Here is a 25,183-nt window from a genome sequence, read left to right as displayed (position 1 = left end):
TGTACTTTGCTCAACTCTAACATTTTTGAGCAGGCAGTTGGGTGAACACCTGAGCTCATTGATTCTATGGTTTGTGATCTATTTTCTACTAGAGTAGAAAGATACATTTCTGTTGAATTTCTACCTGTCTATGGGACCCTAGATCCCAAAGGAGATGATACAGGAACCTCTGATGTAAACCAGGGAATAGCAGCAGTTGCTGCTGCTGCTGCTCCACTTTACAATGAATGTTCTATCCCCAAACTCTAGGAATTCATTACCACTGTATTTCTTTAAGAGAACAAATAGACACTCTTTTTATTTTATTTTATTTATACATTTGTATCATCTTAGCAGCACTTCTACATCTTTTACATATCCATTGTGTTTCTCTTATCTATACATATATATCCCACATATCTTTATCTATATATACATTTTTACATATCTTTTTTCTCCACTAATTCCATACATCTTTTATATACTGATGAAAGAAATGTCCTTCTAGGTTCGGCTCCAAATGGGGAAAAAGACACTGGAGACATGGAGGCTGCTTGGAAAGATGGTTTATTGGTGGACAGGACCACATGGCTTGAGCCCTGAACAGAAAAGGTGATCACATGCTTCAATGTTGGGTGGAGAAGAAGAGATGCTGAAAGTCCCTGGTTTTATGCCCTCTCTGGCCTTTGATCTTGATCTTGTATTCTGATTGGTTGTCAGACTCCCATGGGGCCATGGAGGGGCAACTCTCTAGGCTGCGTTTTGAATCCAGGTTTGGTTGAGTTCTCAGATGCCATGTGACGAGTTGGGTAAAAGGGCCAATATTATGCCTTAATCCCATCACTCTGGAGCTGAACTCTTTGTTATGTAAAGTGGACTAGCTTGGCCTTCTTAATGGCCCATTGACAAAGTAGGGATGGGCAGGAAGCTACAGGGAGCTATTCTGTCTTTCAAAACATGTTTCTTCCTTTTCACATCCAGATAAATATTCTGCCTTTTCAATATTTCCTATGATATTTCATTTTTCTGGGAGAGGGCTGGGTGATAACTTCCTACAGTACTATTTTGATCAACAATCAATCCTATATTTCCCTCTCTTGTTAATCCTGTGGTTTTGTATTTATTTTGTAATTTCTTGATCTTTTTTCTTCCCTTTATTACTTTCCTATTTTCCCCCCTCTTTCCTCTAGCCAATTATACCATAAGTCCCTTACTGAGTAGTATTCGGATTCTTCTTTGTCTTTTACCTCTTTTGTGAGCCTGTCCATTTCGGCATATTCCAAATTCTTTTTGATCACATTGTCTTCTGTTGGCATATGTTTATTTTTCCAGTTCTGTGCATATATAATTCTTGCTGCCATAGTTACATTTAGAATAAGGTACAAATAGTCACTCTTATTCACACAAACTGCCTATGAATTTGCTGTTGTTATATTTTTTTATTTTATGACAATGGCAGGAAGACTTTTCCCCTTCTCTTGTAAACTGCTCTGGACTCCCTGGGGAGAAAAAAGCAATACAGAAACAGTAATTATGATACCAGATCAACATCCAAGTGCTGCTAAGCCACCATTCCCTGAATGGCAAAAAGAAGGAAAGAAACCCAGCCTCTTCTGGTCAGCCAGATTTCCAGTTTTGATGTGATTTGGAACAGAGAGACAAAACAAAGTCACTCCTTTTCAGGGGTAGCTTTTTAAAATAAAATTTGTATTGCTTAAAACAAATAGTAACACAAAAAGCCAAAACAAAACGTGTACATTGTAAATATACACAAGTACTTAAAAATAAATGGAAAAAATAGTTCTGTTGCTAGATGTGTAGAGGGCTAATCCTACCTTTGTTGGATCTTGGTTGAGAGCATTTGCCTATGAATAGACTTAGCTATCTCTTTATCTCTTAAGTGTGGACATCAGCTGTGGGCTCTTGGGGAGGTTGGGGGCTATTCCGAGTGAGTCTGTTTCAGTGACGTGCGGTGAGCTTCATGGCCGGTGGGGCAAGGGCAAAAGCCCCGCTGAAGCCCCAGGGCCTGAGCGGCCATGATTCCCCCCTCCCCAGCCAGCCAGCCCACCCAGCGCGTTCCTCCCCCGGTGCGGCGAGCTCCAGCGGGCTGGATGTGGGTGCGAGGGGCCTGGCAAAAGAAAGCAAACGCCAGCCCGCCACCGCTGTGTCCAACAGGCCAGGCGTCTCGCGTTTATGGTGGACATAAATGCGAGACGCCTGACCTGTTGGACACAGCGGCGAGAACATCGTTGCCGCGCTCCACCACCTTGCCCCCCGCCTCGTCCGACCCCACTGCTGTGGAGAAACACACACACACACACACACACATTCCTCACAATAAAAAATTACAAATTAAATTACAATAATTTTGAAAAAACCCCCCTCCCTCCATCCCATCCATATACCTTTTCCAGCTGTGGATTTCAACTCTCCTCTTGTCCGCCATGATGAAAATGTAACAAATTAAATAAAACAGCAACTTACTTAGGCAAGGCATGATTTGCTGCTCCCAGATCAGGAGGCGGGAGAATCACGTGCCTCCTTTGCATAAGGAATTTTTCGCCTTTTAACCCTCGCTTAACTCTGAGCAAGGGTTAAAAGATGGAAAATTCCTTATGCAAAGGAGGCCCATAGTTCTCTCGCCTCCCCCTACAGTTAGCACTAAGCAGACTCAGAGTCACTGTGACTCTGGAGTCTGGCAGCAAGAAAACAAGCTCACCTTGGCCTTTTTAATTATTTTAAAAATCCTTTTCTTTTCCTCATGACACTGGTGGGGCCCCGCCTCCCGACTGCACATTCCTGGTCTGTTTCCTGCCTAAAAACATATTTCTCCATTTCTTATCCAGGGAAATATAATTCTGCCTTTTTAATATTTCCTAAAATATTTTAAGGAGAGTGGTGGGTGCCAACTTCCTATATTAGAACAATAGTTGGCTCCACCACAAAACCGCGGACGACAAAATCTCGGTCGACGAAAGCGCGCATTTGACGTCATCACAGCGCAACGAAAGCATCGCGCTGTGATCGAAAAATGTAAAAATAAAGCGAAAACCTTACCCTAACCCTAAACCTAACCCTTAACCTAACGCTAAACCTAACGCTAACCCTTAACCTAACGCTAAACGTAACCCTAACGCTCTAAACCTAACCCTAACCCTTAACCTAACCCTAACCCTTACCTTTATGTGAATCGGCTTGCTTTAATTTTATTTTTATTTCAATTTTTAATTTTTTTCATCGCGGTGTGATGACGTCAAATGCGCGCTTTCGTCGATCGTGCTTTTGTGGACCGCGGTTTTGATGGGTCACACAATAGTTACCGTTCTTTATGCAATTATCTGGTACAAACAGTATTTGTGTGTTTGTGTTTGTGTGCGTCCGTCCTTGGTGCTGAGCTTGTTTTCTTGCAGACGTTTCATTACCCAAACTATGTAACATCATCCGTGCTAGTAGAGTAGGATCCTCATGTCAACCCTGAGCTACAAATATTCTTCATTATTACTCATCCGTGTGTAATACTTATATGACTATTTTTAATCTACTGTACTTCCTTTCCCAACTGTCCTGTCAGAGCTGAAGAAGCTTCTTGGATGAGAAGTGAAAAGTCCTCAAAAGAAAAACACAAGATAAGTCCAGTTGCCTCCTGAAAAAAACACCTTTGAATCATTGTAAATATGGGCATATTGCCAAGCCATCCAAAGTTTAGTCCAAAGGCTGCAGAAGGGGGACCCAACTATTGGAATTTCAGATTGCCATCACTTCTTACTTCAATTCTGAGGTACCTAAAATAATCACTTGTCCAGTTAGTTTCCCTTTCTTCTTACTTCACTGGAAAGTCAGATGGAGCCAGACAATACCCGATTTTAATGGGAATTATCCAGAAACCAATGACTTCATTTTTATGACGACTTTGCCAAAGTCATCCTTCTGGTTTTTGACAAAGCTGCTCCCTTAGGGAACCACTGGTTTGCTAAACTGCAATCTTCGCTTCACCAGCACCACAACTTAAGTTGTAAAATTGGATTGGTCACATGGCCGTCCTGTTTTACGACTGTTACAAAATATGACTGTAATGGGCAGGCTCCGTTATGTGTCATATAATGACGGCTACCTGTATGTTCCTTGAACTCATGTGTCGATTCTGGGGATTATGTGTGTGTGTGTATGTATGTATGCAAATATAAATAAATAAATATAATAGATAGATAGATAGATAGATGATAGATAGATATAGAGGTAGGTAGATAGATAGATAGATAGATAGATAGATAGATAGATAGATAGATAGATAGATAGATAGATAGACTGACCAATAGACAACACTAAATCATTTTTTGGGAGGAAAACCCTCAGTGACTGAATTTCAGGCCCAAGCTTAAAGGAATAGCAATAACACTTTTATATAGCAATAGCAATAGCAATAGCAATAGCAGTAGACTTATATACCGCTTCATAGGCCTTTCAGGCCTCTCTAAGCGGTTTACAGAGAGTCAGCATATTGCCCCCAACAATCTGGGTCCTCATTTTACCCACCTCGGAAGGATGGAAGGCTGAGTCAACCCTGAGCCGGTGAGATTTGAACCGCTGACCTGTTGATCTAGCAGTAGCCTGCAGTGCTGCATTTAACCACTGCGCCACCTTGGCTCACAGTGCTTCACAGTGCTTTACAACCCTCTCTAAACTGTTTACAGAGTCAGCATAAGGACCCCAACAATCCTTATTTGACCCACCTCAGAAGGATGGAAGGCTGAGTCAACCTTGAGCCTGGTGAGATTCGAACTGCAAATTGCAGTCAGCTGGCAGTCAGCTGAAGTAGCCTGCAGTACTGCACTCTAACCACTGCGCCACCGCGGCTCATGGCGGGAATGTAAGAACAGCACCTTTAGACCATTGCCACAACACGTAGAGTGGGGGAAAAACTGGTTCCATTTAATTATTGGATTTAATGAAACAGAGTGCATATTAAGCAATACAATAAATAGAAAACGGCATCTTTATTTGAGACAAATTTGCAGCTTCTTCAGCAGCTCTCTCAGATTGGATCCCACGTGCAAATCGGTCTGCAGTCTTGTTTGCTTTAGACGCTATCCAGATTTTCCGAAGACAATTTCAACCAAATAATAACAACAGCACAATCGTCACTGTGTTCACTCCAATTAATGGCACTGGTAAAAAAAAGAAAGAAAAGAAAAGCGTCATTTCAAACAACAGCCTATTGGCGAACCTGGGGCACACGAGCCACAGGTGGCGTGCAACACCCTCTCTGTGGGCACGTGAGCTGTTGCCCCTGTTCAGCTCCACTGTGCTTGTGTGCACGCCTTCCACTTGCCAGCTGGTTGTCAGGTCTCTACTGCACATGGGTGGGGGTGGGGGTGGAGGGGAGATACATGCATGGGCCAAGGCGCTTGTGCACGGGGGATTTGGGGAATTCAGGCACATATGCTTTGGACACTCAGCCCAGAAAAGGTTAGCCATAACTTGTGTTAAACTCAAAAGAATAGCTAAAGGTGGGGGGGGGGGGGGGGAGAAACCCACAATTTCTCTCGCTCCATTTCTTTGTGGTTTTGATAATTTTTGGAACACAACTTAATAGGACAAGAATATCACTTGAATGAAACGGTCCAGGACAAAGTTTGCTTCAAAAAAAAAAAAAGTATTTCTAAATTGCTTTTGACCCTGTGCTACCGCAGTCACCGCAAATACATGCTAGTTGCCAAGTGCCTGGATTTGGATCATCTCACTGTGGGGATGTTGCAACAGTCATAAATGTGAGGATCGGTCATAAATCACTTTTTTTCCCAGTGCTCTTTTAGCTTTGAACTGTTGTTAAATGTGTGGTTGCTAAGTTGAGGATTACCTTTGTGGCTTATCTTCTAAGGATAAACTATCTGTGTTTAGATTCTTTCTTGCTTTTTAAACATACATACAAGCACCCAGCTTAATGGGAGCTAAATCATGTAAACGACCAAAAAAAGAATGCAACAGCTGCTAAAAGTACCAAGGTCGTGTTTCAAAGTTGAAGAATAATTTTTATATTTTGAAAAGTTTAGTGCCCAGCTAAATGTCTACGGAGATTCTCAGTCAAGTTGTGGTTGTCCCAAAGATGCTTCCTCAAGAGGCAACTGGACACCCCCCCCTTTGAAGACATTTATTTATTTATTTATTTATTTATTTATTTATTTATTTATTTGTCTTGTATGCCGCCCACTCCCGGAGGACTCCGGGCAGCTCACAAAAGACAAGGGAAAGGGGGAAAACGAGACAAAGACAACATATTAAAAACAAAACCAACATTCACAATTTCCGTGGAGGTAGATGCTTCTCAGCCCCCCCCCCCCCAGCCTGCTGGAACAGCCAGGACTTGGTGGCTTTGCGGAAGGCCGGGAGGGTCGTAAGGATCCAGATCTCAACAGGGAGCTCATTCCAGAGGGCCGGAGCTGCAACAGAGAAGGTTCTCCCCCGGGGAGTCGCCAACCGACATTGGCTGGCAGATGGAATCCGGAGGAGACCCAACCTGTGCGATCTAATTGGTCTGAGAGAGGTGATCGGCAGGAGGCGGTCTCTCAGGTACCCAGTTCCGATGCCATGTAGGGCTTTATAGGTAGCGACCAGCACCTTGAAGCGTGTCCGGAGACTAATGGGTAGCCAGTGCAGCTTGCGGAGGATAGGTGTAACGTGGGTGTACCTTGGTGCACCCACAATCGCTCGCGCGGCTGCATTCTGGACTAATTGGAGTCTTCAAACACTCTTCAAGGGCAGCCCCATGTAGAGCGCATTACAATAATCCAGTCGTGAGGATTATAATCCAGTCTTAAGACATTTCCCTTCTCATCCCAAAAGCTTCTTCAGTTCAAGACTGAGCTTCTTGGATGAGAAGGGAAACATCTTCAAGGAAAAACAAAGAAAGTCCCGTTGCTTCTTGAAGCAACATCTTTGGCTTTAGTGGAACATGACACTATTATTGTGGTATATAGTTAATATACACTGCATTATGATATCATGCACTTATCCACACAAGACACGCTTTCTGAGTAACAAAGCAAAAGCTGTCTAAAATACAACATTATTATATTTACCGCATGCTGGAATAAGTCCTTAAAATAGATTTGGCCATGAAGGATGTAATGGTTAGAGAATCTTTTATTCTTTAGAAAAAGGAGAGCTCTTAGACTAAAATTTAGAGATCTGGAAACAGGGAAGCATTGATGCTCCATCAAATTTCTTCTAAAAAAAGGTATAGAGCAGGAGTGAAATTCAGCAGGTTCTGGAGAACCGGTAGTGGAAATTTTTAGTTTGGAGAACCAGCAAATACCATCTCTGGCTGGCTACAGAGTGGGAAAGGAATGGGGATTTTGCAATATCCTTCCCACAGGAAGGGGAGTGGGAATGGAGATTTTGCAGTATCCTTCCCCTGCCATGCCCACCAAGCTACGCCCACAGAACCAGTAGTAAAAAAAAATGAATTTCATCACTGGTAAAGAGCTTAGGAATAATAACATACGTCTTTGCTAAAGATCTGCTCCATTCTTTGGAATGGTGGTCATTAGATATAAGATCATAAGATTAGATGCATTAGTGCTATCAAATATGCCATTAATATATAGCAGTTCGAAATTAGCCTGGTAAATTTTAGCAGAGCATTAACATTTAGTTAATACCCAGGTGTTTGGGGAAAGCCAGTTTGGTGTCGCTGTTAAAGTCACTGGGCTAGAATTAGGAAGGCTGTGAGTTCTAGTCCTGCCTTAGGAAAGCTGGCTTTCCAAAAAATACTTCCAAGAAAATTGCATGGATTTGTCCTGGCCATTCTCAGGCGTCAAGAAAGATTCAAAGGAACGAGGAAAATATATATATATTATAGGTGGTCTTTGGTTGACAATCACAAGTGAGCCCCAAATTTAACAGATTAACAGAGTTGGAAGGGACATTATAGGTCATCTAGTCCAACCCCCTGCTCAAGCAGGAGACCCTATACCATTTCTGACAAATGGTAGTCCAATCTCTTCCTGGAAGTCTCAAGTGATGAAGCTCCCAGTTGTTAAGTGAGTTTTGCTCCATTTTACAGGCTTTCTGGCCACAATTGTTAAGTGAATCTGGCTTCCCCATTGCGCTTGGTTAGAAGGTCGCGAAAGGTGATTGGATGACCCTTGGGACACTGCAAGTGTCATAAATATGAACTGGTTGTCAAGCATCTCAATACTGATCATGTGACCATGGGGATGCTGAAATGAATTTCCCAGTACCGTTACCACTTTGAATGGCCACTGAACGAATGGCTGTAAGCTGAGGACTACCTATATTTGGGAAGGAATTTAATTCCCAACTGTTTTGCACCGATAGTATTATGTCAATCTTACCTCTCATAACCGTCCGTACTGATCGGATCAGATTCATTAACTGTCCTTTAATTCCAGGCTCTTCCCCAAATCCTCCGATACCCTGATCTGTTCCCCAGCCAACTGTATGGAGAAGTTTTTATTTTGGGTTAAAGCGAATGCAAGATAAATAATCAGTGATACAAATCGATAATCCCTCTTAGAAGGAAAGGCCCATCTCAAACCCAAACCTAATGAATAGACAAAACTCCTAATTCTTTCTTTAAACGTCAGAGGAATGAACAAAATGAACAGAAATGAGCACATGAAACGAACTAGAACATTTATAATGGCCAAAGAGCAGAATTTCCAGGAATCAGAAAATTAGTTCTTCATGGAAAACTGATCAGAGAAAATTAAAATACCAAATGATCCCATCATTATTGAGAAGCCCCACTGCTTAAATCTGATATCAGAAAGCTGTTAAATCTCAAGCACAGTAGTAGTAATTGCTAGTGTATGACTTTACTTCAGAATTTTAATATTCTAAAGAAGGCTGGTTTATACAGTTTAAAATTTTATACTAAAACACTATTTAATAATAACACTTAATTCCCCCAGCACTGTCCCATTTCTAATCTTTTGTCATCTTCTCAGATTTCCTATTATCTTCTCCTATTGGTTTCTTATGATTTATCAGTTGTTATTTGTAACTTTGTGATTATCGATTGTAACTATGATGATGACCTATGATCTATTACTTGCTGTTTATATGTACACTGTGAGATTATGCACCGGAGACAAATTCCTTGTGCGTTCGATCACACTTGGTCAATAAAGAATTCAATTCAATTCTCTATTCTTCTTCTCTATTTCTCACCACACTTCAGGCCTTCCGCAAAGCCCTTAAAACCTGGCTGTTCCGACAGGCCTGGGGCTAATGAGTTTTTGTTCCCCCCCCTCGAATGGTATGCTTGTTGTGTGTTTTAAATTGTGGTATTGTTTTGTTTGTGTTCTTTTTCCTATTTGTACCTCCCCCACCCTGACTTGGTTGTGAGCCGCCCTGAGTCCCTTCTGGGAATAGGGCAGCATAGAAATATAATAAATCCAATCCAATCTATTCTTTTCTGTTCTGTATTTTATTCTGTTCTGTATTCTATTCTCTTCTGCATTGTTCTCTATTCTATTCTCTACTCTATTCGGTATTCTCTTCTTTCCTACGTTGTTCTCTATTCTATTCTATTTTCTCCTCTTCTACATTGTTCTCTATTCCATTCCATTCTGTTTCTATTCTCCATTCTACATTGTTCTCTATTCTATTCTACAGTACTCTATTCTGTATTCTATTCTCTCCTCTCCTACATTGTTCTGTATTCTATTCTATTCTCTATTCTCTTTTACATTGTTCTCTATTCTATTCTGTTCTATTCTACTGTACTCTATTCTGTATTTTATTCTATTTTCTACTCTATTCTGTATTCTATTCTTTTCTCTCTTCTATATTGTGTTGTTCTGTTCTCTTCTTCTCTATTCTCTTATACACTGTTCTCTGTTCTGTTCTGCTCTACTCTATTCTGTATTCTATTCTCCCTTCCCTTCTACATTGTTCTCCATTCCATTCTATTTCCATTCCATTCGTATTTTAGTATTCCTTCAGTAACGAAGGTGGGAAGACCAATGAAGGTTTCTTTATCAGGATCACCTTTTCATGGCTTTAGTGCTCTTGGGAAGCCTCTGGACTAAGTCACAGCCATCACCACCAGTCAACATGATCACACGCAATCCAGTTCTACCACATCTCTACAGCATCCCAGAAAATGGATGGGAATTGAACCTGACTACAGACTTAAAGATACAGGTAGTCCTTGATTTATGGTTGCAATTGAGCCCAACATTTCTGTAGCTAATTGAGACATTTGTTAAGTAGGTTTTGTCCCATTTTTCAACCTTTCTTGCCACCATTTGTTAAGTGAATCACTGCAGTTGTTAAGTCGGTAACATGGTTGCTTAAGTGAATCTGGTTCCCCCATTGGTTTTGCTTGTGAGAAGCAGGGGTGGGTTTCAACCGGTTCGCGGCGGTCCCTGCGAACCGGTTGGTTGGTGAACCCAGAAGTAAGTAACTTCCGGGAACGCCGAAGGCCCCCGCCGCCCACCCGGGCTCCTTACCCGGTTTTGACGAGTTCTGCGCTTCCACGCATGCGCAGGACGCATACAGCGCCTGCGCAATCCTCCAGGAGCAGCTGGAGCATCGCACAGACGCTAGTATGCATGCGTGCGCCGCACGCGTGCACGAGGACGCCACCGGCCCCGTTCCAACTGAACCAGTTGGAACGGGGCGAGAAACCCACCCCTGGTGAGAAGGTTGCAAAAGGTAGTTCATATGACCCCAAGTCAAGAGAAACCGTCATAAATATGAGTCAAGCGTCTGAATTTTGATCCCGTGGCCATGGGGATGCTGCAATGGTCACAAGTGTGAAAAACAGTGGTAAGTCACTTTTTTCAGTGCTGTTATAACTTTGATCGGTCACAAAATGAACTGTTGCTAATTTGAGGACAGTGTGTTAGTGGGAACTAGCCAATACAAGTATTCCACGACTTACACATCCTTCATTTAATTATAGCGAAAAAAGTGATTTACAACTGGTCCTCACACAGTCGCTTCAGAACTCCAGTCATGTGGTCAATATGTGGTTGCTTGGCATAGTGAGAGACTGTCGCCAAACAGTTCAGCTGTTTGCACAACATTCAGTTTGCACAACGTTGTAGCTTGCACCAACAGACAAGAATATTTGCAGCTCAGGGTGAAACTGTGGATTCCTTTGGTTGTTTTCTGGTAGTTGTTTCATTACCCTACTAGGAATCATTTTAAGTGTTAAAAGAGTTCTTACATAATACAGATATTCAGCTCTCAAAGGAGCATTATGCATATTCCCACATTAAGGGTTAAGTTGGTATAACAGGGTTACCGTAAGTGAATCTGGCTTCCCTATCAACTTTTGCTTGTCAGAAGATTGCAAAAGGGGATCACACAAGCCCAGAATCCCCATGGTCACATGATCCAAATTCAGAGGCTTGGCCACTGACTCATATTTACAACCGTTGCAGTGTCCCCGGGCTTATGTCATCCCCGTTTGCGACCTTCTGGCAAGCAAAGTCCATGGGGAAGCCAGATTCACTTTACGACCGTGCTACTCACTTAGCAACTGCAGTGATTCACTGAACAACTGCAGCTCATAAGTTAGCAATCCAGCTGTTAAGTGACTCTGGCTTCCCCATCATGGCCTTTGCTTGTCAGAAGGGGAAATCACATGACCCTGGAATCCCCATGGTCACATGATCCAAATTCAGAGGCTTGGCCACTGACTCATATTTACGACGGTTGCAGTGTCCCGGGCTTATGTCATCCCCGTTTGTGACCTTCTGGCCAGGGAAGTCAATGAGGGAGCCAGACTCAACTTACCATGTGACTCACCCAACAAATGCAACGATTCACTTAACAGCAGGTCACAAAACGGGGCAAAGACTCCCTGAATCCATGTCTTAGCAACATAAACCTGGGGGGGGGGGTCCGTTGTGGTCGTAACTCGAGGACTTCCGGCATTCCCTCCCTCGGCTTAAACTCCCCACCCCACTCGCCCCGCCCGGAGGAACCCCCTCCCTCCCTCCCCTCCCAGGGGGCTTTGCAGCCGACTCACTCCTGCGGAGGAAGCGCTCCTCGTGCAGCACCGCAATGGCGTTGACGAAGAGCAGCGCGGCCTGCAGCAACGAGTACAGTGTAAACGCCATCCCGGCAGCGCCAGCGCCAGCGCCGCCGCCGCCACCGGCTTAGGCTCTGCGCACGCGCGGGGCGCGCCCGGAACGTGGCGGGGGCGGGGCGGACGGAACGTCACCGACGCGGGCTGGCCGGGCCGTGGAAGCCACGCCCCCTCCCCATGCACGCCAAAAAGAGGGCGGGGCCGTAGCCTCGCGCCTCCGCTCCATCGCCAACCTGGCGCTCTCGGGCTACGATGGTCTACAATAACAATAGCATTTATATATCCCTTCGCGGTGCTTTACAGCCGCCTCTGACGGGTTTACAGAGTCGGCATATTGTCCCCCATCAACCTGGGTCTTCGTTTCTGACACTTCCGACCCCGCAGGAGGACGCTAGGATGGATGGAGGCTCCATTTCTACCTCATAAAACGAGCGGGGTTCTTTGTTCTGCATGGCTGGGGGACGGGCGGGCTTTATTTTACACAGCAAACAAAGCCGATAAACAATTCTAAACGTCTAATTCGATGTTTATCCTATCTTTTGAAACTTTGGAACGTTAACCTTGAAGTAAAATAACCCCCCCCAAAAATTCGCTGTCCCTACAATATTATGGGTGGCCGCCAGGGGGCAGCAGCGCTGGTTTTCTAACGCTCTGCGCTGCCCCTGGTGGCCGCTGGGAGTGTTTGCAGCAGCCGCCCTGCCTGTCTGGTTAAAAGCAGCATTTGTCTGGAGTGGATTCCTGCCTTATCCCACTTTCTGGATTTGCACATGACAACCAATCATAAATTACCCCAAGACCAGGGTGACCTACCCCAAAAAACTTCCATTAACTTGTCCCAGAGGTGCTTTTTCAAGAGGCAACTGGACTTTTTTTTTCTTTTTTCTTTGAAGACATTTCACTTCTCAACAAAGAAGCTTCTTCGGCTCTGGATGAGAAACTTCTTGGATGAGAAGTGAAACGTCTAAACGTCATGGTCATTGTATCATTGTCCCTCATTGTTACTTCACCCCTACCTGAACCGGGAGGCCCTCACAACAGTCACTCGAGCCCTTGTGACCTCTAGGCTGGAATACTGCAATGTGCTCTACATGGGGCTGCCCTTGAAGAGCATCCGGCGACTTCAGCTAGTCCAGAATGCGGCTGCGCGAGTGATTGTGGGCGCACCGCGGTTCACCCACATAACACCTATCCTCCGCAAGCTGCGCTGGCTGCCTGTTGATCTCCGGGTGCGCTTCAAGGTGCTACTTACCATCCATAAAGCCCTCCATGGTAGTGGATCTGAGTACTTGAGAGACCGCCTCCTGCCAATTACCTCCTTACGACCTATTAGATCACACAGATTAGGCCTCCTCCGAGTTCCATCCGCCAGTCAGTGCCGACTGGCGACTACGCGGAGGAGAGCCTTTTCAGTAGTAGCTCCGACCCTTTGGAATGATCTCCCCGTGGAGATTCGCACCCTCACCACCGTCCAGACCTTCCGCACAGCCCTTAAGACCTGGCTATCCCGCCAGGCCTGGGGATAAAGATTCTAATCCGCCCCACCTGAATGTTGAATGAAAGTTGTGTTTTATTGTTTATTTTTTTATTCACGCACTGTCTTATGTTCTGTCTTGCACACCCCCTCCCATGAATTGTAAGCCGCCCTGAGTCCCCTCAGGGAAAAGGGCGGACTATAAATAATAAATAAAATCTAAATCTAAATCTAAACCCCGTAATTTCCTGATATGTTGTCAGCCTCTGCTTTGCTTGCTTGCTATCGGCTGCCATAGAAATGGGGAGGGTGGGGGCATGGTATTTGGGATGGGAATTATAGGGTACTGGAGGAGATATGGAAAAGGGAGTTTTCTTCTCACCATCTTCTGCACATGCTGGTGTTTGGGCCTGGCCAAGGCCAACCATCCTGCATACCAACATGATGATGCCTTTTGGAGATGCATCCCACATGACATCTAAGGGGGTTGCAGATGGGACACTTGGGTAGGGTCGGTGGAGGCAGGGGGCTGGGTTATCATTTGATATGTAATTGTTCGCGCCTTTTTGGCTCAGATCTTGCTTTCCTTCCCCTGCTATCTTTTCATAACCAGTAAAAGTATTTTAATTTCCACGAACAATGGAATTGAGAGTTTTCTTTCTTGGTTATTGATGGAGGCACGCCTGACATTTGTATTTTTGCCAAGATTTATCTCCTCCAGCAGATAATTGGTAGGTAAAGAATTAAATTAATAACGAGAATACGCTGCACCTCCTGCTTAACAGGATGAGGTCTCAGTTCCTTGATCAGTAAATAGAATCTTCCATGCCCACTGGATTACTTTAGGGATCCAAATGTTGTAGTGATTGGGTTGGCTCCTGACCAGTTCAACTATCTTATTCTTATTTTTTTCTTATTAAAATTCTTTCTTAGAATTTTTATTGGCCAAGTGTGATTAAACACAGAAGGAATTTGCCTCCAGTGCGTAAGCTCTCAGTGCACATACAACAATAGTGATAGATCATTATCGTATTCATTGTAAGAATACATTCATCATGAAACATTAGATACAACATTTAGTGATAGTCTTGGATGCTAAATAAGCAATCAACATAAAACATACCAATTTACTATCAAACTATGAACAAAGATTTTAGATTGCTCAACAGGAGTAACTGGGAAAGGGATATTGGAGTCCTAGTGGACAACCATTTAAATATGAGCCAGCCATGTGCAGCAGCTGCCAAAAAAGCCAACACAGTTCTAGGCTGCATAAACAGAGGGATAGAATCAAGATCACGTGAACTGTTGATACCACTTTATAAGGCCTTGGTAAGGCCACACTTGGAATACCATATTCAGTTTTGGTCGCCACGATGTAAAAAAGATGTGGAGACTCTAGAAAGAGTGCAGAGAAGAGCAACAAAGATGATTAGGGGACTGGAGGCTGAAACATATAAAGAACGGTTTCAGGAACTGGGTATGTCTAGTTTAATGAAGAGAAGGACTAGGGGAGACATGATAGCACTCTTCCAATATCTCAGGGGTTGCCACAAAGAAGAGGGAGTCAAACTATTCTCCAAGGCACCTGAGGGCAGGACAAGGCTGCCTAGGCAGGAAACCTTATACCGTTTCAGACAAATGGCTATCCAACACCTTCTTAAAGACTTCCAGTGTTGGGGCATTCACAACCTCTGGAGGCAAATTCTGGTTAATTATTCTAACTGTCAGGAAATTTCTCCTCAGTTCTAAGTTGTTTCTCTCCTTGATTGGTTTCCACCCATTGCTTCTTGTTCTAAATTAATTAACACTTTCATGTGATCTTGATTCTTTCCCTCTGTTTATGCAGCCTAGAACTGTGTTGGTTTTTTTGGCAGCTGCTGCACACGGCTGGCTCCTATTTAAATGGTTGTCCACTAGGACTCCAAGATCCCTTTCACAGTTACTACGATTGAGGAAGGTACCACCTATACTGTACCTGTGCATTTAGTTTTTCTTGCCTAAATGTAGAACCTTACTCTTAACCTTACTTAAACAACTGTAAATACTTATTTCCCCACCATCCAATCAGAGCTGAAGAAGCTTCTTGGATGAGAAGCGAAACATCTTTGATGAAAAAACCAAAACGTCCAGTTGCTTCTTGAAAAAGCACCTTTGGGACAACCATGACCTGGATGACTGAGAATCTCTATAGACATTGAGTGATTCTATTAACCTGGTTTAGCATTTTGTAGAAACATAGAAATGCTTCATTATGTGCTAAGAAGTTATTGCTGACTCTTGTTGACTGGCATAGATAGGTTTTGTCCATCCCTCTTCACCTGGTCCTTCAGATCTTCTAATGATGTACTCATCCCCTTTGACAATCCATCCACCTTAAGTTGTCTTCTGCTCTTTTTTTCCACCTTCCCAAGCATTTTGGACTTCTCAAAGGAATTTATGTCCTTGTATTGATAGATTACATAGATTTTTCTGTTCTTAACCTGGTCCTTCAAATCTTCCAATGGTGGAGCCCATCATCTATAACCAAGTCCATCCACCTGGTCACTGGTCACCTTCTTCCCTCTTTTTCCACTTTCACAACAATATAGAGCTCTCAAAGGGACATGGGTCTTTGCATATTGATTGACAGATTACATGTGTGCTATATAAGTCAGTCACAGCTCACAGATTTTTTCCATGTTTTACCTGTTCCTAACCTGTTCCTTCAAGTCTTCCAGTGGGGCACCCATCACCATTATAATTGAGTTTGTCCACCGTGGTCCTGGTTGTCCTCTTCTTCTCTTTTCTTTCAACTTTCCCAGCATCATGGAATCTTCAAAGAAAGTTGGGTCCTTGCAATGATTGACAGATTAGATATTTGCTATTTAAGTCAGTACCAGCTCCTATAGACCAGCTAGATTAGATTTTCTCCATGATGATCTGTTTCTAACCTGGCCCTTCAGGTATTCCAAGGGTGTACCCATCACCCCTCTTGCTGCTATTTGTCCTCTGCTCTTGCCTTCCACCTTTCCAAACATTATGGACTTCTCCAGCGAGCTGTACTTTAACATCTTGTGTCCAACTGGAATAATTTGAGCCTTGTCACTTGAGTCTTGAGTGAAAACCCTGTTTAAACAATCTAGTTAAACACCACAACCTAATGTTCAGTTTCTGATGTACAGTATGTATAATATAATATACATATATACATATGTGTATACACACACATTCACACACACACACACATCTCTCTCTCTCTCTCTCTCTCTATATATATATATATATATATATCTATCTATCTATCTATCTATCTATCTATCTATCTATCTATCTATCTATCTATAAGGCAAATACCAGTTACTCATCATGAAATCTCCAGAATCGTAAAGCCTACAAACTTGAAATTTGGCACGTAGGTTCGTATTGGCTTCTAGGTGCTAGCTAAGAAAGGATTTTTCAAAATTACTATCAGATTTAGTATTTCTTATATAGTAATTAACACGCTCTGATGCTAAAGATTTCTACTCCCCCTCCCCACCTGAAAAGAACTCTGTTCCAACTGCCAGTTGCTTTATACCGTATTTCCCCGAAAATAAGACATGGTCTTATTTTCTTTTGACCCCTGAAAGAAGCGCTTGATCTTATTTTTGGGGAGGTCTTATTTTTGAGGTGCAGGAGGCAGTGAGCGTGGTCACCTCATGACTGCTGCTGCGTTGCAACATTTTCAGGAGGGCTTATTTTGGGGGGAGGGCTTATTTTAGCACATGGGCTGAAAAGCCTGATTGGGCTTATTATCTGGGGAGGTCTTATTTTCGGGGAAACATAGTATTATACCCTCTGATGCTAAGAGGTTAGACAGTCTACTCCCTCTCCTCACCTGAAAAGAACTCTGTTCCAACTGCCAGTTGCCTCACTTTCCGTTACCTCAGTTCAAACTGGCGGACGTTCCACTCCTTCACTCAGGAGCGGTCTGGGGCCCCTTATAGTATTAAATGTCAATACCTCACCACAATGTTTACACCTTCCACCTATAGAACTGCTTCCGAACTCAAGGTAATGGGAGTGATATTCCCTTATGTGTTTCAATCACCGACCACCGCTGAGCCAACGGATTATGAACTGAATTTCTCCTGCATAGCCCAATGACATAGTTTTGTCATGAAGCATGGGGAAAACAGCTAGTACATACTATATACATTACATATACACATACATATGCTGGTTAAACTAGGAATATTCTGGGTTTGCCTTGCCATCTGGTAATCCCAAAATGGTTAGAAAAATGTCCCAGATTACAGATAGTCCTCAATTTACAACCATTTGTTTAGTGACTGTCCAAAGTTATAATAGCACTGAAAAAAACGTGATTGTAGCATTCCCAGGGTCATGGGATCAAAATTCAGATGCTTGGCAACTGGCATGTATTTATGACAGTTGCAGGGTCCCGAGGTCACATGATCTCTTTTTGCAACCTTCAGACAAGGTCAATGGGGAAGACAGATTCGCTTAACAACCATGCTACGAACTGAAGAACAGCAGTTATTCACTTAACAACTGTGGCAAGCCAGGTTGGAAAACGGGGCAAAATTCACTTACCGTATATACTCGAGTATAGGCCGACCCGAATATAAGCCGAGGCACCTAATTTTACCACAAAAAACTGGAAAAGTTATTGACTCGAGTATAAGCCTAGGGTGGGAAATGCAGCAGCTACCGGTAAATTTCAAAAGTAAAAATAGATACCAATAATGTTTTTGAATATTTATTTCAAAGAAAAACAGTAAACTAGCGGTGTATTCAATGAAATACTTCACTCACCTCATGATGCTGATGTCCCGCTGTGATGATGATGTCCCGTGCAGCCGCGGGAGCGATGTCCCGCCTCCTATGACACACGGCACAGTGATTCCTATCATTGGATCACTGTACCAGAGGAGGTGGGACATCGCTATGTGGCTGCTTGCCATAACAAGGAGGAGGTTGGACATCGTTGCAGAGCGGCAGGAGGGGGAGGAAGGGGAATCGTAAGACAGCCCTGCATTACATTAGAACGTGAGGAGGGGGGATGGTGCGGTGCGCGCTGCGCGGCAAACTGACACAGAGGGAGGGGAAACTCACAGGGGCGCTGGGCCATTCACGAGTGTCACCCAGCGGCATGGCCCCGCCCCTTTTTCTCCTCCATTTCGGGCAAATTTTTCACTGACTCGAGTATAAGCCGAGGCGGCTTTTTTCAGCCCAAAAAGTGGGCTGAAAAACTAGGCTTATACTCGAGTATATACAGTAAGCGTTGTCTTGTTTTGCAACAGAAATCTTGGACTCACTTGTGAACATAAGTCAAGGACGACATATAACGCCGACTTCGGTCACAAACCTTTCTCCTGTTGAACTGATTGAAAATACAGAAACCATCAATAAAGCCCCAATAAGCTATTTCTATTTTTCAAAGATTCTGGGAAATCTATTTTATGGTGTACCCTTAAAAAAGGAAGCAAAATTATGCTTTAATTAGAGCTGGTGTAAAGCATTGCTTTAATGCTTGGATAGTTTTTAAATATTGTTAATCCACTACATTTGCTTTAAATAGCAGGGCTATGATATTTAGCTGATTAATTTCATTACTGCCTCATTTTTATTTTGTTGGCATCGACCATCCTTTCCCTTAAAAGAGCCCAGAGCACAACAGTACAAGCACAACATCTCTGTTCAACAATTAAAAACATCCAATTAAAAAGCGAAAGGGAAAAAAAAAAGCAAGCACATATATACCAAACAATGGCTGGTGTAAATAGCGTTTGAAGTCGTAATTAAAAATCTCATCAGGTCCTAATTGTTATTTACCCCAAATGCAGGTGTCAAGATTAATAACTTGTTTCTAGGCTGAAACAATTATGTCTTGTGCTGTATCAACTCTATGTAGCTCCTGGGCAGTTCTGTAATATGGATAATAACAAAGCAAATCATACAGAGAGAGATTATGCCACTAACGATGCATAAAAGATACATGTTCTTCTTCTCCAGTCTGGCATTTGGATTGGCGGCCGAGTTCCCATCGCTATCATTGCGATTTTTATTTTGTCATCATCGCAGAATGTACGTATGGCTTAATTCTGAATGACGGGCAGGTTTTATTACTCAATCGGAGAAAAACGCTCAACGGATATTAGGCCGTTTGGAGAGGAAGATTTGTGATAACACAGCAGTGAGACAGTGGAACATGGGTAGAAGGCGCTCCTGCTAGAGGTTAGCTGTGGGTTAATAATACAGATAATTGACTTATGGCCACAATTTGAGCCTCGAGAGTTGTAAAGTGAGTTTTGCCCCATTTTACAACCTTTCTTTTCATGGTTGTTCAGTGATTTATGGCTTCCCTATTGACTTTGACCCTATTGATTCCAAGGTTCCTTTACAGCTTATTCTATTCTGTTCTGTTCTGTTCTGTTCTATTCTATTTTCTATTCTATATTCCTATTCTATTTTCTATTTTCTATTTTCTATTTTCCATTTTCCATCTTCCATTTTCCATTTTCCATCTTCCATCTTCCATTTTCCATTTTCTATTTTCTATTATTTTCTATTTTCTATTTTTTCTATTTTCTATTTTTTTCTATTTTCTATTCTATTCTATTTTCTATTCTATATTACTATTCTATATTCCTATTCTATTTTCTATTTTCTATTCTCTTCTATTCCATTTTCTATTCTATATTCCTATTCTATTTTCTATTTTCTATTCTATTCTATTTTCTATTCTATATTCCTATTCTATTCTATATTCCTATTCTATTTTCTATTTTCTATTTTCTATTTTCTATTTTCTATTTTCTATTTTCTATTTTCTATTTTCTATTTTCTATTTTCTATTTTCTATTTTCTATTTTCTATTTTCTATTTTCTATTTTCTATTTTCTATTTTCTATTTTCTATTTTCTATTTTCTATTATTTTCTATTATTTTCTATTTTCTATTATGTTCTATTTTCTATTATTATTTTCTATTTTCTATTTTTTTCTATTTTCTATTCCATTCCAATCCATTCCATTCCAACCATTAAAACTGAAATGGTATAGGATTTCCTGCTTGAGTAGGGGGTTGGACTAGAAGACCTCCAAGGTCCCTTTCAGCTCTATTCTGAGTGAGTGATTGATTGGTTGGTTGGTCGTAGACAACTGTAGACCCAAAAACTAATCCTCTCCCTGCACTTAAAAAAAGAATCCCATTTGTGCCTGCAAGCATTTGGAAGAGGGTGATATAACTGGGGAGAGGCAGTTTCAAGCATCAAGAGCTCCTGATTCCCCTTTCCGGGGATCATCAGCAAAGAGACTTTCAGAAATTCGGTCTGAGCGCCGTAAAGGATGACAGAGCTGAGTTATATTTTGCTCACCTCGATACCCATGTGTGAATCCCATTAGCGTAAATGGGATATAAATGTGCCTATCGCGAGGGTAAGATAGAACATTTGCAAAAGATGGAGCAGGTATCTGATCTAGCTGGAATATGCAGCATTAGAACATGGTCTTTGCACGCTGAGGCCAGGGTGGGTGGGGAGGAAGGGAAATAGATAATTTTGTGCTTTGGAAGCAAGTTTACAAACAGGTTGGGGTTTACTCCAGATGCGGCCTTTGGCTCAGACGATTATTCATTGTGATTCTGAAATGTGTTGTTTCAGCTCCAAATGAACAGAAACGAGACCTTTTGCAAATGCATTTAATACAGGGAGTCCTAAACTTAACACGGTTTTAAACTTAACACTAGCACATATGTGCTAGTCGTTCCCAACTCTAGGGGGCGGTGCTCAATCTCCTTTTCAAAGCCGAAGAGCCAGCGCTGTCCAAAGACGTCTCCGTGGGCATGACTAAGCACCGAAGGCACACGGAACGTTATTACCTTCCCACCAAAGGTGGTGCCTATTTTTCGACTTGCATTTTTACGTGCTTTCGAACTGCCAGGTTGGCAGAAGCTGGGACAAGTAACGGGAGCTCACTCCATTATGCGGCACAAGGGATTCGAACAGCCAAACTGCTGACCTTTTTGATCGACAATCTCTACGTCTTAGCCACTGAGTCATTTAGTGACTGTCTAAAGTTACAACAGCACTGAAAAAACCTGACTTATGATTGTTATTCACTCTTACGACCATTGCAGCGTCCCTGTGGTCATATGATCAAAATTCAGACACTTGGCAACTGACTCATATTTATGACGGTTGCAGTGTCCTGGGATCACGCGATCCCCTTTTGTGACTTTCTGACAAGCAAAAGTCAATGGGGAAGCCGGATTCACTTAAGAACCGTGTTACTAACTTAGCAACTGCAGTGACTCACTTAACAGTGACAAGAAAGGTCGTAAAATGGGCCAAACTCACTTAACACAGGTCTGGGTTCCCCAGAGAAATGGTCGGCTCAATTGTGGTCATGAATCGAGGACTACCATATTTTCAAGCAAGAAAATCAGCTCGGCTTGAAGGAGATTTTGCTTTTTACCCGCAATCCTACATTCAGTTGCATGGGACATACTGAAACATGTATTTAGAATTGCAGTGGCTTCTAATTCAGATGATTATATGATATGTATATGATGTCTGGGGCAAACCAAGTGAGTCTCCTGAATGCATCTGTTTAGCCAAGTTTGGCGAGGGGGGAGGGATGCAGGGAGAGGAGATCATGGGAGGAGGACCCCTGTTTCAGGGGTGTGTGAACTGTCTTTGGACCCCTGGATTACACTGTTAAAATCTGTAAAATCACATATGTGCAGTACAGTAATATGATTTTTCCAACATTGTGTTTGCATTAAAAAATAATAATAAAGGAAATGGCTCATTTAAGCGTCTGTGGAGATTCTCAGTCATCCAGGTTGTGGTTGTCCCGAAGCTGCTTTTTTTCAAGAGACAACTGGACTTTCTGGTTTTTCTTTGAAGACGTTTCGTTTCTCATCCAGGAAGCATCTTCAGATCCATCCATCCATCCATCCATCCATCCATCCATCCATTCATCTACCATCTATCTGTTCTATATAGCATTTGTCATGTTTATCTATCTACCCATCCATCCATCCATCCATCCATCTATCCATTCATCTACCATCTATCGGTTCTATTTATCATCTCTCTATGGTATGTTTATCTCTATCCATCCATCCATCCATCCATCCATCCATCCATCCATCCATCCATCCATCCATCATCTATCAGTTCTATTTATCATCTGTCATGTTTATCTATCTATCTATCTATCTATCTATCTATCTATCTGTCTGTCTGTCTGTCTGTCTGTCTGTCTGTCTGTCTGTCTGTCTGTCTGTCGGTCTGTCTGTCTATCTATCTATCCATCCATCCATCCATCCATCCATCTATCTATCCATTCATCTATCATCTATCTGTTCTATTTATCATCTCTCTACGTTATGTTTATCTCCATCCATCCATCCATCCATCCATCCATCCATCCATCCACCCATCCATCTATCCATCCATCCATCTATCTATCCATCCATCCATCTATCCAGTCCAACTCACTGCTCAGGAAGGAAAGTCTACACAGGAAGTCATTGACTTACGACTGTCATGGAGTCCAAAATTTCAGTTGCTAAGTGAGACATTTGTTAAGTGAGTTTTGCCCCATTTTATTACCATTCTTGCTACCGAAGTTGTGGGAGCTTCATCACTGGAAGCTTTCAAGAAGAGACTGCCATCTGCCAGAAATGGTGTAAGGTCTCCTGCTTGGGCAGGGGGTTGCACTAGATGACCTATGAGGCCCCTTCCAACTGAGGCCCCTTCCAACTGTTATTCTGTTATCTATCTATCTATCTATCTATCTATCTATCTATCTATCTATCTATCTATCTATCTATCTATCTATCATCTATCTATCATCTATCTATCATCTATCACCATTTCTCCACTAATGACTTACCGCATCTCCATAAGATCATCCAGCCATCATTATGGAAGTGATAAACAGCCTCTTTTATTACCATTCTCTTAGTGGAATGATCCTTGGATGTCTCTGAATGACACCCTAAGTCCCTAATGTGGAAATGAACTGTTTTTCTATCTGCCCACGGAAACCCACCTTTATCCATCTATTCATCTATTGTGTTATATTTACTTATTGGGGAAAAATAATGCACGCGGCAACAACATTCCCATAAACCTTTACAGTGAATAATTTCAGAGGCTGATTCCTTTTTGAGCCCTCCTTAAAGCCACAGGATTTAAAGGCCTTTCTTTTCCCCGTAAATCCATCCCAAAGCATTTTGGTTTGACATTAGAGTGTTAATATGACGTGACCCCAGCTGCCCCTTATTCCAGATTATAAATGAGGTGTGGAATTACAGAGGTTGTGTCTCCGATAACACACCTTTAATAAATATGTTAATCAACCGTCTGTGACATCTTCCTGGGTGTCAGAGAGTCAATGCTTTGTGTTATGTATGGGTCCCTTTGAATTTTTTTCTCTTTGAAGCAACATCTTCAAGACAGAAGGGATTCATGCAGGGGTGGGTTCCTGACAGTTCGAACCTCTTCTATAGAAGAGGTTCCACAAATCTACAGTGCCGTTTAGAACCGGCTCCAGCTCCCTCCCCCCGCCCGTCCGCACATCATCAAGATGAAGAGCAAGAGGAGGAATTCTGGGAGTTGAAGTCTACAAGTCTTAAAGCTGTCAAGTTTGAACACCTCTGGGTTTTTTTTCTAAAGGGTTGGGGTGCAAGGGTCTTGTAACTTGACAGGTTTAAGACTTGCACACTTCAATGCCAGAGTTCCTGAGCCAACATGACTGGAGGAGGAATTCTGGGAGTTGAAGTCCACAAGTCCTAAAGCTGTCAAGTTTGAACAACCCTGGGTTTTTTTTCTAAAGGTTTAGGGGTGGAAGGGTCTTGTAACCTGACAGCTTTAAGACTTGCGTGCTTCAAATGCCAGAGTTTCTGAGCCAACATTTTGGTTCTAAGCAAGAGCGTTGTTAAGTGAGCTTCACCACATTTTAGAAGTTGGCCACTCCCACCCAGTCACATGGCCAGCATGCCACTCCCAAAAAGCAAGCAATACCTACTGAAGAGATTCTAAAAAAAATTGAAACCCACCATTGGATTCATGGGAGATCAGAGAGAATCTCCATAACTCTGGAGGCAAGTTGTTCCACTGATTAATTCTTCTCACTATCAGGAAATTTCTCCTCAGTTCTAAGTTGCTTCTCTCCTTGATTAGTTTCCACCCATTGCTTCTTGTTCTACCCTCAGGTGCCTTGGAGAATAGTTTGATTCCCTCTTCTTTGTGGCAGCCCCTGAGATGTTGGAAGACTGCTATCATGTCTCCCCTAGTCCTTCTTTTCATTAAACTAGACATACCCAGTTCCTGCAACTGTTCTTCATATGTTTCAGCCTCCAGTCCCCTAACCATCTTTGTTGCTCTTCTCTGAACTCTTTCTAGAGTCTCCGCATCTTTTCTACATAATGGTGACCAAAACTGGATGCCGTATTCCAAGTGTGGACTTAACAAGGCAATTATAAAGTGGTACCAATACTTTACATGATCTTGATTCCATCCCTCTGTTTATAGAACCAATGATTGTATTAGCTTTTTTGGCTGCTGCTGCTGCACACAGCTGGCTCATATTCAGGTGGTCGTCCACTAGGACTCCAAAATCCCTTTCACCGTTATTACTGTTGAGCCAGGTACCCCATATTCTATG

The 25,183-nt window shown here is 42.6% G+C and overlaps 1 protein-coding gene across 1 annotated transcript; it reads right to left on the bottom strand.

Moving 5' to 3' along the window:
- Positions 1-4,887: 4,887 nt before the first annotated feature.
- Positions 4,888-12,147, bottom strand: IER3IP1 (immediate early response 3 interacting protein 1). Its single transcript, XM_032214400.1, has 3 exons — positions 11,987-12,147; positions 8,334-8,435; positions 4,888-5,144 (listed from the first exon to the last, which is right to left on the bottom strand). Exons 1-3 carry the CDS (start codon positions 12,075-12,077, stop codon positions 5,089-5,091), a joined length of 249 nt encoding a protein of 82 aa, XP_032070291.1. The 5' UTR covers positions 12,078-12,147; the 3' UTR covers positions 4,888-5,088.
- Positions 12,148-25,183: the final 13,036 nt, after the last annotated feature.

The sequence above is a fragment of the Thamnophis elegans genome, chromosome 3 (genome assembly GCF_009769535.1).
Source record: "Thamnophis elegans isolate rThaEle1 chromosome 3, rThaEle1.pri, whole genome shotgun sequence".
In the NCBI taxonomy this organism is placed as follows: domain Eukaryota; kingdom Metazoa; phylum Chordata; class Lepidosauria; order Squamata; family Colubridae; genus Thamnophis; species Thamnophis elegans.
Note: the sequence above shows the minus strand (reverse complement) of the source record. Positions and strands in the feature narration are given on the sequence as shown.

Excerpts from the sequence above, each read along its gene's own strand:
- IER3IP1 (XM_032214400.1), bottom strand. The coding sequence starts at position 12,077 with ATGGCGTTTACACTGTACTCGTTGCTGCAGGCCGCGCTGCTCTTCGTC. Across the intron at positions 8,436-11,986 it reads GGAGCGCTTCCTCCGCAGGA|TTGGCTGGGGAACAGATCAG; the intron begins GTGAGTCGGCTG and ends TTCTCCATACAG. Across the intron at positions 5,145-8,333 it reads AGTACGGACGGTTATGAGAG|TGCCATTAATTGGAGTGAAC; the intron begins GTAAGATTGACA and ends TTTTTTTACCAG.